The 11,980-nt window shown below is 41.1% G+C and overlaps 2 protein-coding genes across 4 annotated transcripts; both read left to right on the top strand.

The window, feature by feature from the left end:
* Positions 1–4,710: 4,710 nt before the first annotated feature.
* Positions 4,711–6,596, top strand: LOC132868100 (uncharacterized). Its single transcript, XM_060901053.1, has 7 exons — positions 4,711–4,752; positions 4,918–5,069; positions 5,377–5,599; positions 5,848–5,923; positions 6,029–6,288; positions 6,382–6,429; positions 6,531–6,596. The coding sequence occupies exons 1-7, from the start codon at positions 4,735–4,737 to the stop codon at positions 6,594–6,596; spliced, it is 843 nt and encodes a 280-aa protein (XP_060757036.1). The 5' UTR covers positions 4,711–4,734.
* Positions 6,597–6,938: 342 nt separating this feature from the next.
* On the top strand, positions 6,939–11,402 carry LOC132867710 (G2/M phase-specific E3 ubiquitin-protein ligase-like). Of its 3 annotated transcripts, XM_060900720.1 has the most exons (9): positions 6,939–7,770; positions 7,925–8,068; positions 8,180–8,361; positions 8,531–8,617; positions 8,802–9,061; positions 9,142–9,270; positions 9,576–9,716; positions 9,814–9,937; positions 10,775–11,402. In XM_060900720.1, exons 3-9 carry the CDS (start codon positions 8,244–8,246, stop codon positions 11,002–11,004), a joined length of 1,089 nt encoding a protein of 362 aa, XP_060756703.1. In that variant the 5' UTR covers positions 6,939–7,770; positions 7,925–8,068; positions 8,180–8,243; the 3' UTR covers positions 11,005–11,402. The 3 variants fall into 3 exon arrangements, with proteins under 3 accessions (XP_060756703.1, XP_060756702.1, XP_060756704.1); XM_060900719.1 differs by having other exon boundaries at positions 6,939–8,068; XM_060900721.1 differs by having other exon boundaries at positions 6,939–8,068; positions 8,180–8,377.
* Positions 11,403–11,980: the final 578 nt, after the last annotated feature.

Raw genomic sequence — 11,980 nt, 5'->3', positions numbered from 1 at the left:
AATAATAATAGAAATAATAAATAATAGAAATACTACAGACAAACTCTTTAGAATTTTCTATATTTCTGCATAAATATGACCCAAAACATCATCAGATTTTCACACAAGTCCTAAAAGTAGATAAAGAGAACCCAGTTAAACAAATGAGACAAAAATATTATACTTGGTCATTTATTTATTGAGGAAAATGATCCAATATTACATTGTAGGGACAGTCACAGTCCGTCTAAGAACTACAAATCCCATCAACTAACTTCTGCAATGACCTACGTCACTTCCTCCATGACTCTATAAGTGACCCGGAAACTTCCTGTTTGGTCTCTTTGGCACGGATGTGACTTGGGTCACACAGACATAAAGAGGCACTCTCTCTTTGGCTCTGTGAACCACGTGGTAACAGACAAAAAGAGACATTCTCTCATCGGACTGTCCGAAATCACGACTTCTGCCTGGCAAGAAAGAAATTCAGCGCGTTTTTCGTCTACCACTGGCCACGGTAAAACTACTTAAATCGCGCTATTTCACTCAGATTGAGTACAACCGGTTTTTATTTGCTCATTATAAGTAACGTTACGACTGCCACCCAAAGCAGTTAATTAAAAGTTAGAAGCGACCGGATTCCTTCTGACTTAATCGCTGTGCACATTGTTTGATCAGAGACTTTTCCTCACGCACGCTGAAGTTCGGACCAAGAAATTCTCTGCGCTTCCATGGAAGCCTCCACCACCTCTGTGAACTCCAGAAGGTTCGGAACATCTCTATAATCTTGCATAGCAGCAAGATACTGGAAGTAAGACTAGCATTTTGGGCAAAACTAGTCTTAGGAATTAGCTTTATGAAGTAGTGTGAATTTAAACTCAGGAATTGTTTAATTATGCACACTGTAGACACTCAGAGTGTTGAATTGATTATTGTTCTATGTTCTCTCAGTTATTTTGTTAATAGATAGGCTGTTGCATGCTTTCTCTATCTGTTCTAACATCCTTTAATTTCATTATTACACATAGTTTGATCTCATCAAGATTTCAGTCGATTTAGGCTCTGTCCACACGGCAACGGATTCAGGTGAATCTGATAAAATTGTTTATCGTTTCGGCCTGGCGTCCACACGGCACTGGCGTGTTGGGTGCCCCAAAACGAAATCTTTTGAGAACGGGTTCCAGAGTGGAAAAATCTGGCAACGGCGCCGTTGCGAAGTCGTCTGGATGAGTAGAACGGATTTGTTTACGATGACGTCACAAACACATGACTAGAACAAGCAGCACTCTCGCGCATCATTCGTAACAACAGAAATTGAAATTGTTTACACATTAACCTGACTGACCTGCCAGACAGACAATTTACACCTGCTTTGATGAACAGAAAGTACAGCCTTCCACACAAAGCAACAGTTACCTGATTATAATGGAGGCAGAGGGGAAAAGGGTCAGAAGACCCTTCAACAGACTGTTTTGTATGAACCACTGCATTGCATTCACTTTTGTATACAGCTTTTCTTTTAAATAAACAAGTAACTGAACCATTTCTTGAATTTCTTTTTTTTTATTGGATAAGACTGCTTTTCAAAATGTTCACACACACTGGCGCTTACATTTCCAAAACGAACTGAAAGAAGCCAGCGCCTCGTTCCCATAACTACCTGCACTCTTAAAGGGCCAGCGCAGAATTTCCTCACCACTACACACAATGGCAAGTGGAAAAAAATAAACCCGTTACATGCGCATGCGTCCTACTTCTTCTTCTATTGTTCTGGTGTCTCCGATGGGACCGTCTTACAGCACACGTAGTGGTATGGCATGTGTATTGCATCGTTTTCAGCAAGCGTGTTGCCATATGGACCTGATATTTTACTGATCTGTTGCCCATGTGGACACGATATTTAAAAAAAAAAAAAAATCTTGTTGCCGTTGTCGTGTGGATATAGCCTTAGTAATGTTATAAGCTAGTGGGTTAGCTGCTATGGTTAATTCCTTTGTCTCAGAACACGAGGTGGGTTGTCACCCTCCCCCAACACACACACACACACATAGACACACCTTAGATAACATTCCAAGGCCTGATTTATTCCAAACTTTACGACGCATTTTCCCGCGTTCACATTCAAACCCTCTTTGTCTCCTCCTTCCCATACTGTGCAGTCGCACCTGGGACACACCCCCTTTTCTCTCCCTCACTAGTGATGGGAATTTCGGCTCTTTTTCGGGAGCCGGCTCTTTTGGCTCTTCTTACTATAAGGAGCCGGCTCTTTCGGCTCCCAAACGGCTCCTGAGATTTTATTTTTGATTTAATTGCTGCAATTAACTAGTTAATTACATTATTATTTATATTTTATCAATAGGATGTTTTCCATTTTATTTTTTAGTTTTTGTAGCCATTGTAAAGCTTTGTAAAGTATAGTAGTGTAACAATGTTCTAGCTATAGAAATAAAACTTACTTACCAATTAATAAATTATTTTCTCACAAACATAATGGGGCGGCACGGTGGTGTAGTGGTTAGCGCTGTCGCCTCACAGCAAGAAGGTCCTGGGTTCAAACCCCGGGTCCGGCGAGGGCCCTTCTGTGTGGAGTTTGCATGTTCTCCTCGTGTCCGCGTGGGTTTCCTCCGGGTGCTCCGGTTTCCCCCACAGTCCAAAGACATGCAGGTTAGGTTAACTGGTGACTCTAAATTGACCGTAGGTGTGAATGTGAGTGTGAATGGTTGTCTGTGTCTATGTGTCAGCCCTGTGATGACCTGGCGACTTGTCCAGGGTGTACCCCGCCTTTCGCCCGTAGTCAGCTGGGATAGGCTCCAGCTTGCCTGCGACCCTGTAGAACAGGATAAAGCGGCTAGAGATGATGAGATGATGAGACAAACATAATGCAAAACTGTGTTATATTACCAATATAAAATACACAGAAGACATCAACTGTTTATCCTTTATGGCTTTATTTCACACTCGGCCTTGAACAAAATGCCACAAAATAAATTATGAAGTATAAATCAGGCCTAAGAAACTATGAAGCAAAGTTGGAAATTATTTTAACAAACACAGAACAAAATATTTTATTAAATAAAATATTAAATAAGTATATAAAATAAGTATAAAAAGTATAAAGTACAATGAACAAAGAAGTAAAAATTACAAAGAAGTGTCAATAACAAAAAACTATTTACATTAAGGCTGCACAAACTCCCAGAATAAGTCTTTAGTGGAGATTGGCATTGAGGAAAACCAAGTGTCTCAGCTTTGAAGGGCTGATTCTATTTCTCCTCTCAGTTATAATCTGTCCTGCTTTTGAAAAGATCCTCTCTGAGGGGACAGATGTTGCCACTATACACATCCTCCGTGCCATCACGTGTGTAAGCCGTGGATAGAGTGCAGCCTTGGTCTCCCACCAGCTTAGTGGGTCTGCGTTTCGCTGTAACAGGGGCTCCTCAAGATAGGACCGTACTTCCATTATGGAATCTGCCATGGGATTCCTGCTTGCAGTGTCTCCACTGGCCCACTCTTCAAAAAACCTCCACACAGCACATGCTGGCTCCTCTGGCACATCCTCTGCTGCTTCTTCTCCCTCTTGGCCCCCTTGTAGTGACTGGCCAATTCTTGCAGCTGCTGTGGTTATTCTTTGAAGAGCTTCATCGAGTGCTCTGTTGTCGTTAAACGCCACTTTTTTGTAACAGGGGTCGAGGACGGTGGTCTCTCTCTCTCTCTCTCTGTCTCTCTCTCTGTCTCTCTCTCTCTCTATGGAGAGATTTTTGTTTCTTTATTATCCGTACTCGCAGACACCGTGATCCACGCGAATGATATAATATGCAAACGCAAGTACAAAATTCGTGACTTGTAAATTGGGATTTGCATAAAAGTGTACTGATTTATTCAAATGTTTGGAAACTTGTAAAATAAATCATACCAATTTTGTAGACATGTATCAGGTTTTGCATGTGCATCTGTACTGAAATTTCGTTTGTGACTCCTATGTTCTTTGTGTGAAGTGTTGAATGTGCATTTGCAGATCACCCAACGTGCAGATGAATCCTTGCGGCCGCTTGCGTAATTTTGAGACATTCATTTCGCACTTTTCCAATCCGATCCGCACACGCAAAGGTCTCAACCCAGACGCCAGAGGCTTGCAGCCCTTCCCCCTCCAGTAGGTGGCAGTGTTGTCTGGCTCAGCTCAGAGCCGTATATCAGCTCACAAGTGTCCCTCTCCGTTCTTTTTCAAATTTGATCATGGCTGGACAAGTGCCTTCTGCCGAAGGCATACCTTCAAAAGTATGTGAAATTGTGTGAAATTCCTTCATCTGTCAGTGAGTTAGCAAACCATCAATTGCAATCAAAACCAAAATCACCACTTAATACAAACAGAATATCGGCGATTTTATCTCTTCTGGTTTGCGGCACCTTGGAGTTTCAAGCATTTGCGGTTTTCAAACTAGCATGTAAACTTTAGGTTGTTGCTAGCTAGGCAGAACTTCAAAATATCAGTGGTAATCCTTCAGGGATAGCATATTAAGGAGACCACAACACTAAATTTAGGTGTGCTTGGGGTGTAAATGCCAGAATTAATTTTATACAAGTTTGTTTTTGCTCCGTTCTGTGCTAGAGATCAAGAGGGAATGCACGGTTTTGCAACAGAAGCTAATCTGACAGGGGTTATCTACTTAGCTAATAATTTCTCACTGTCGCTACTGTATTTGGTAGATGAAATAAGGATCTGACAGGGGAGACCTGACAAGGTGACTAGGTGGGGTGATGCACATTTTAAAGAGAGTGGGTATTGACTTGATTATAAGACGCATTTTGAATAAGTCAAAGGACATAAATGTAATTGAGTTATTTTGCATATTCTTATGTGCATTTTTTATCCAAAAGTGTAATTATTACGTTAATGAACTAAGTGGGTGACATGGTTTAATGGGAATGTACATTTTGCAGGAAACAGTAGAGATGATGGCACGAACATTGCTAGATGCTTTGTCAAAGGCTGCCAGTGTTACTACCAGACCAAATGCCGCTGCCACTACTCACACACCTGCCACGCCAGTCTCCACCCCTTCCGTCACTATAGTGAATCAGGCTTTAAAAAGGTACATTACATATAATATAAGATAAAGATATGAATTAAAGATGATAATTACTAAGTAACAAACTAAATAATAGAATTAATAATTGTGTGTATGGTAAAGGGTAAAAAGAGGTTAAGGCAGTGCAAATATGAGCTGAGACCAGCATTGGATATGGGCTAAATAAAGCCCAATATGTTGGGGGCCTGCACTAGGATGGATTGAAAAATACAGCAATAGATATAGATCAATAAGATGAAAGAAAACTATGTTAGTTTTCCATTTTTATAATATTGGCCTTTTCTTTCTTTTATTTTTGACCCCTTTGTAGGCAGTTTCCAAATATGTTCCAGACAAAACATGAGCCAAAGAGGAGGAAAGGCAGGTTCTCTACTTCTGTAAGGTCTAGTCCAGCTAAGACCATTAACCTGACGATTTTTGCCCTGCCTGGACCCACCACTCACACTCCAAAATCCTCCAAAGAATTGGAGTTAGTCCATGCAGGGCTAGGAAGAAGACTGGTGACGTTAACAGAGGACTGCAAACATGCTGATGTATGTTATTTTAGTTTATGTATGGAATTGGCTATGTGGAGGGCTCTGATCGCAACTGTTTTAATAATAAGTTGCCTTGCTATCAGGAAAACCAGGTGGTCTACACAAAATGCATTGCTTTGATAATTCTTTAACACTGTTTTGTTTTTCATGTCATAATGCAGCTTATGTGCCAAGGCTCAGCCCAGGCTCAATGTAATCCCTGTATGTATATGAAACTAACTTCATTTTGATTTGGCTATGCCTAGATTGTGACGCAGATAGAAAATGAGTTCAAGAAATTCCGCCCTCTTGAAGGAAGATGGATGTTTTTCAAAGCAGCAGGTGTGTCATTTTGCTATCTTTCCTAGGTCGATTAACTTAGGGTGTTAAAAGGTAATCCCACAATGACCTGTAATATTACTGGATTCATTTTATGGTATGGCATAGGTGGCTGTGGCCAAAGGAAGCTCTCAGCTGTTCCCATGGACACAGAGGGTTACTCAGGACAGCAGCTCTGTGCTGTAACCAACAATGGGAAAAATCACCTTTTCCTGGTTCCCTTGCAAGAGGAGTTGGACATGGAACCGCTGCCCTATGATTCAGCTGAATTTGAGAGGATGCCACAAGTGCTCTGTCTAACTTGCAATGCCACCATGCCTCTTCAAATGTTGGCACTCCATGCTGCAAACTGCCAGCCAACAGTAAATGTGAGTGAGCATATCTATTGTAAATCATTAATAGAAGTAGTATAATTGTATGACTGCTATATTAATTAACCAATTACTAAATTAAAACTACAGGTGCAAGATGATGAGGTGGTCATAGAAGATGATACAGAGGAACAAGGGGTAAATGTACCCTCATTTGAACCATTTTACTTGAGGCAAATTAGTTACTGATGTGCACGTCTAAGTTTATGGGTTTTCTTCTGATGCTGTGTTCTGTGTAGGTGTGTCCAGTTTGCCAAAAAGAATTCCCTATAGAGGATTTCGATGTGACATCACAGGTCACGTGACGCCCCGGTGTCCGCCATTTTGAAGGTCAAGCTAGCTAATGTCAACAACATAGTAGCTGGTATGTTACTGTAGCAATGTTTACGTTCAGTCATTTGGATGACTGTTAAAACCTTTCAGTCTCAAGTTTTTCCTTTACTGTATTTACTAGTTTACGGAGCGAGCGCGCTAGCTCGGGCAGGCTGGGAGTGAGCGCGCTAGCTCCCAGCCTGCCTGAGCGTGCTAGCTCAGTAAACTAGTAAATACAGTAAAGGAAAAACTTGAGGCTGAAAGGTTTTAACAGTCATCCAAATGACTGAACGTAAACATTGCTACAGTAGCATACCAGCTACTATGTTGTTGACATTAGCTAGTGCTAACAGCTAGCTGCTAGTGCACTGCTACAACTACACCGACCCTAATAATACAGTTCTTGGTCATTGCCTGGTAACAGCAAATTTATAACGGGCCATGTCTCAACAGACTAAGAAGTTATTTCAATGACATTTAATAACATTTTGTTTATCCTGAGGACCAAAAGTAAATGACAATGTGAACAAACCTTAGCTGTAATAAGATGGTGACTACCGGCTCCAGGGATGACCCGCTGATGTAGGCATGTTACCCAGCCTGGTTTTTAACGACATAGGTATACAGATCATGTGGGCCGAAGTCAGGTAAAGACGAGGGCTTCGTGTACTTCCGTACGTCAGTGAACAATCCTGGTGGAAGCAGGTAAACGTCGTTCTCTAAGCCTGCTAACCTCAATTTTTGCAAATACCTCTCCCTCTGCTCGCCCTGTAAATGCCCTACGTCGCTGGATAGTGAAGGTGTTTTCTGCATCTCGCTCCTTTTTCTTTTATGTTTTTTCCCTGGTATTTCCCACACGCCTGACTGCAGGTCAGGAAGTTCACCCGCGCTGCAAAGCCAGAAAAAGATAGCCTGGTAACGTGTACAGATCACGTACACCAGCATCATTGATTTTCTGGTGATATCGCTTCTTACTCGTGTCATCTAGGCCAGATAAAATACTCGACAATGAGACTTCGTCATGATCAACAGTGTATCGCTACCGGTAGTTGCCATATTTGTGGCCGTCAAAATGGCGGCATAAATATTGTCGCTATGGAAACAATGACGTAGGCCGAAATCCTCTATATCTGTGCTGGCTAACCATGGCAGTGAGTGTGCAGAAAGGTAAATATAACTTTATTATGAAATATTTCCATGTGTAAAGTAAAAACTATATCTGTTTAATGACATTTACCTTTACCTGAACTAAAAATATTACAACTCTGCTTGATTGTGAAAGCTATTTGTGAGCATGCCTTAGATGTTTTTTAATGTTCAGTTGATGAAAGGGCATACAGAGAGCCTGTAAAGGAGAACGTGAATGGCCCAGGTCCTTCATGGCCTTTGCAACCAGATATAGATGCGCCAGGTACATCATCTGGATATGTTGTGGACAGATCTCCACTAGTACCAGTTGAAACAGGTAACAAAAAAGTTCACACATGAAAATGTGCTTGGCATGGTATATTACATGATCACTGTCATTATAATTGCTCAAATTCCATTTTCGCTTCATTGATGTCATGGAAAACAGCAGACACCCCGCAGAAAGCTATGCAGAAGAGCTGAGGCAAGGAGGGGTGAATCAGCCACCTCTGATGCTTACCCTGAATGCAACGGAGGATGATGAAGATCGGGACATCGCCCTCATTTCTTTTTACAAAACTGATCGTGCCAAAAGCCAATGGGCAGCACCATTCCACTGCTGTATTATAGGTATACATTGACAGAGGTAACAACTTAACAGAATATTGATATTCACAATGATATTCACAATAGTCTGAAATTGTCACACTTGCTTGGGAACTAAAGGAAATGAGAAGTAAAGTTTACAGCTGAAATTCAATTAATCTATGCCCACACTGTGAATAATGTTTCATTCTAGGGGATGCAGCCGTTGGTGTGGGGGTCACAAGACACATTCTGTCATCAGCCATTTCCAAGCTGAAACATGGATTTAAGCTGAACTTAGGTTTGTACTTTTGTAAATCGGCCACATGATGATACCACTGAAGTGTAACCCAATTGTCACGTATGTGGATGTCTTACCACTGTAATAGATGTACTGTTTATCAATTCCCTCACATCCCTGGTGAACATTGGCACATCAGAAATCGTTGAGTTGACCATACATTGAGTTGATTTGTGCTTCCTAGGAAATGCAGCCTTGACTACATTGCTTGAAGGACAAACTGGCCACCTCGTGCCCGTCTTATCTACATCCCTCCTTGAAAGTGACTTGCTTGTGATGGCTGGAAGGATGATTGGTCATTCTGTGATACATGGCGGTCCTACACTGTCAGGACTTAGTCCAGCAGTGGTGGATGCCTTGATATATTCCACAAAGGAAATGGCTGCATCAAAACTCTGTATGGAAGACTGTTCTGATGTAGAACACCGGGAAACCATCAGTCTGGTGAGTGAAAAAGTTGTAGCCCATCATACCATAATCTTATGTTTCGTGTTCAAAACCTGTTTATGAGCCTTCATCCCTAGGTTATGAAAGAACGATGGACTGAGGAGGAGTCATCACAAATAAGGGAACTTTGCCTGAATTGGTACTGCCCAGTTCTAACCAATGAGACCAACAGATTGCTGCTCTTTCAGCAGCTTCTTTCTCATGCGGTAATGTGCTCCTGTTTTGTATCTGGATGATTGATGTAGTAGTTCTTCAAAGATTGTGATAAGTCAAAAAGTCCATATTTTGACTTGACCAACACGTTAGCTGACTAGACAAGTTTATGTGTTTAGCTTTGGGTCACTGTTCCATTGCAGAGTGTTTTTCCAACCAAGTCTCAAGTTCCTGTACCTTTTTATGTTGTAAGAATGTAGCAATAAATCTAATCGTAAAATGAAGCGGTCCAGGCACCTGATCACATTTCTACCACAACTTTATATTTTGATATACACGTTATACTCCATTTTCACAGGTACTTGGCAGAGCACATGCCCAGATTAAACAAATAAGAAAGGGATTGAAGGACACAGGTGTTTGGCCACTTCTAGCCACTCGCCAAGATGTTGTTCCCCTTTTCTTTCCACGGGAGGCTGAGGTCCAGCTAACTCCAGAAGTGTGTTGACAAGTACCTTTTATACCAATTGTGTTAGAGCTTACTGGAAGTACATCTCAAAAATGATATGGAATAATGTGTTTTTTAATGCTCTCAGGTCATTCTTCAATGCATCAGATGGCCCCATGCCAAAGAAGCCAACAGTGATGACTCTGATGATGACGTTCCAACTGGCACCGTCAGTGCCATCACAGGTTACTTTCGCACCTTCATTGAAAACGGTAAGTTATTTCAACATACAGTGCAGCTCAAAAGTTTGTGATTGCACCCCTTTACCATGGAAACTCACAGAATTGTATTTTTTTAAATATTTAAATATCTTTGCATGTCTTTTGGCCTTTTTAAAATGCATCTTTTTAAAATGTTTAGTATTCACAATATTGTTATTGTTGCCACTGTAGTTGTAATCTAAGTAATTTAGTTTTGGGTTTTGAAAACAAGAATCTTTCTCTGTGGTTACAATGATGTAAATCCAAGTGACTGTATGCTATCTATACAAACATGTCTGCACACAAATGCACATAGGTCATTGGCATTTTTGTCAGGGTGTCGCAACAACCATTAATGTCTTTCAGAAGCTTGGTCAAACAACTCCAGTAGGTGCTGCGGTGTAAGTCTTGCCAAGGATTTCCAAAGGCACACTGCTAGATTAAAAAGGCTTTATTGTGGTGGGCCTGGCTCTGAAGAAGACTTGTTCGCAACGCGTTAGCCGAACTTACACCGCAGCACCTACTGGGGTTAAATTTGACCAAGCTTCTAAATGACTGTTCTCCTTGATCCAAAGAGCACCTGCTTAATAGTGAAGCAGCACTCCTGACCACCAAAGTGTTTGGTGTCTTAGTTTTTGAACTGTTAATGTCATTTTGTGTGAAATAAATCAATTAATTGTACAAAATGTTTCATTTACATGGAATGCATACATTTAATACAATCCATCAAAAATAATAATTTAATCCATGTAATAGTGGCATTAGCTGTAATTGCACCACCTGACTTGTGCTACTAAAAGCGGTAATGACCCTCATACATGGGATAAAATAAACTTTTCTTTGTCTTAGCAACCTCTGGAATTCTGTCCAAGCTTGTGAAGTTCTGGACTGGCTGGGAGGTACCACCGAGCACGCTCAACATAGAGATAGTGAAGTCCAGGGGGCGAAACCACCTACTAACTGCCAGCACATGCTACGAGCGTCTACGGATTCCAGATCATTACTGTAGCTATTCTGGCCTTAAATCTGATCTGATGGTTTGTGTTGAGTCTGTCGACAGTGGCTTTGGCTTGGTATAGTTTCCCGCATTTTGACTTGCTTAAAAGGAATGCATGAATGTTTGCCTGACTGTTTTTGTAATTAATATTGAATTCTAGTATGTTTTAGTAATTGAAATGTTCATAATAGTTTGCAGACTTAAAGACTTAATGCCATTTTAGGAATTATTGTATTAGTGAACCATTGGAGTCTATTTAAAGGTGGGGGGGGGGAGCTACTGCTGTACCCAAAATGCTCGGCTCTGTAGCAAAATTCGTTGTGTGTGCAAATTTCGATTATTACCACACATTTCATCCCAAATTGCCTGAAAACAAAAGCTGGCATAAAAAGCACGGAGATTGACTTTTTCCATTCACATTCATGACATTTATTCAGTGTCTGTTACAATGTTTTGAGAAAACGCAAAAAATAAACTCAAGCTCTTAGGCCCTGTCCACACGGCAACGGATTCAGGTGACTCCGATACAATTGCTTATCGTTTAGGCCTGGCATCCACACGGCACCGGCGTTTTGGGTGCCCAAAACGCAATCTTTTTGAGAACGGGTTCCAGAGTGGAAAGATCTGGCAACGTTGCCGTTGCGAAGTCGTCTGGATGAGTAAAACGGATTTGTTTACGATGACGTCACAACCACATGACTGTGAGTGCTTCACGCCGGGTAGAAGTGTAACGAATATCACCAGGAAAAAGCCTTACAGAGCACTAGTGAGAGTGAAACACGAGCTTGGATATTATTATTATGTTCAGTGTTAGTTCACAGTAGTAATGCAAGAAGCAGAATAGTGACAGTAATAGTGAAGCAAAAACATGCAATTGTACAAACACTGCAGCTCTACAGCAAAATATTCATTTATGAAATGGTCTGATTCTTAACACCAGTAGTGCCAATGATCTCATTGCGATGCGATGCGAGTTGTCAACAAATCCTATAACTTGGTTCATGAAACGCGCTTACAAAATATTTTCACTGTGAATATTTATTGTGTAATGGTGCAAA

This window comes from Neoarius graeffei, chromosome 19 (assembly GCF_027579695.1).
Source record: "Neoarius graeffei isolate fNeoGra1 chromosome 19, fNeoGra1.pri, whole genome shotgun sequence".
Lineage (NCBI taxonomy): Eukaryota > Metazoa > Chordata > Actinopteri > Siluriformes > Ariidae > Neoarius > Neoarius graeffei.
This window is presented reverse-complemented; position numbering and strand designations above follow the sequence as displayed.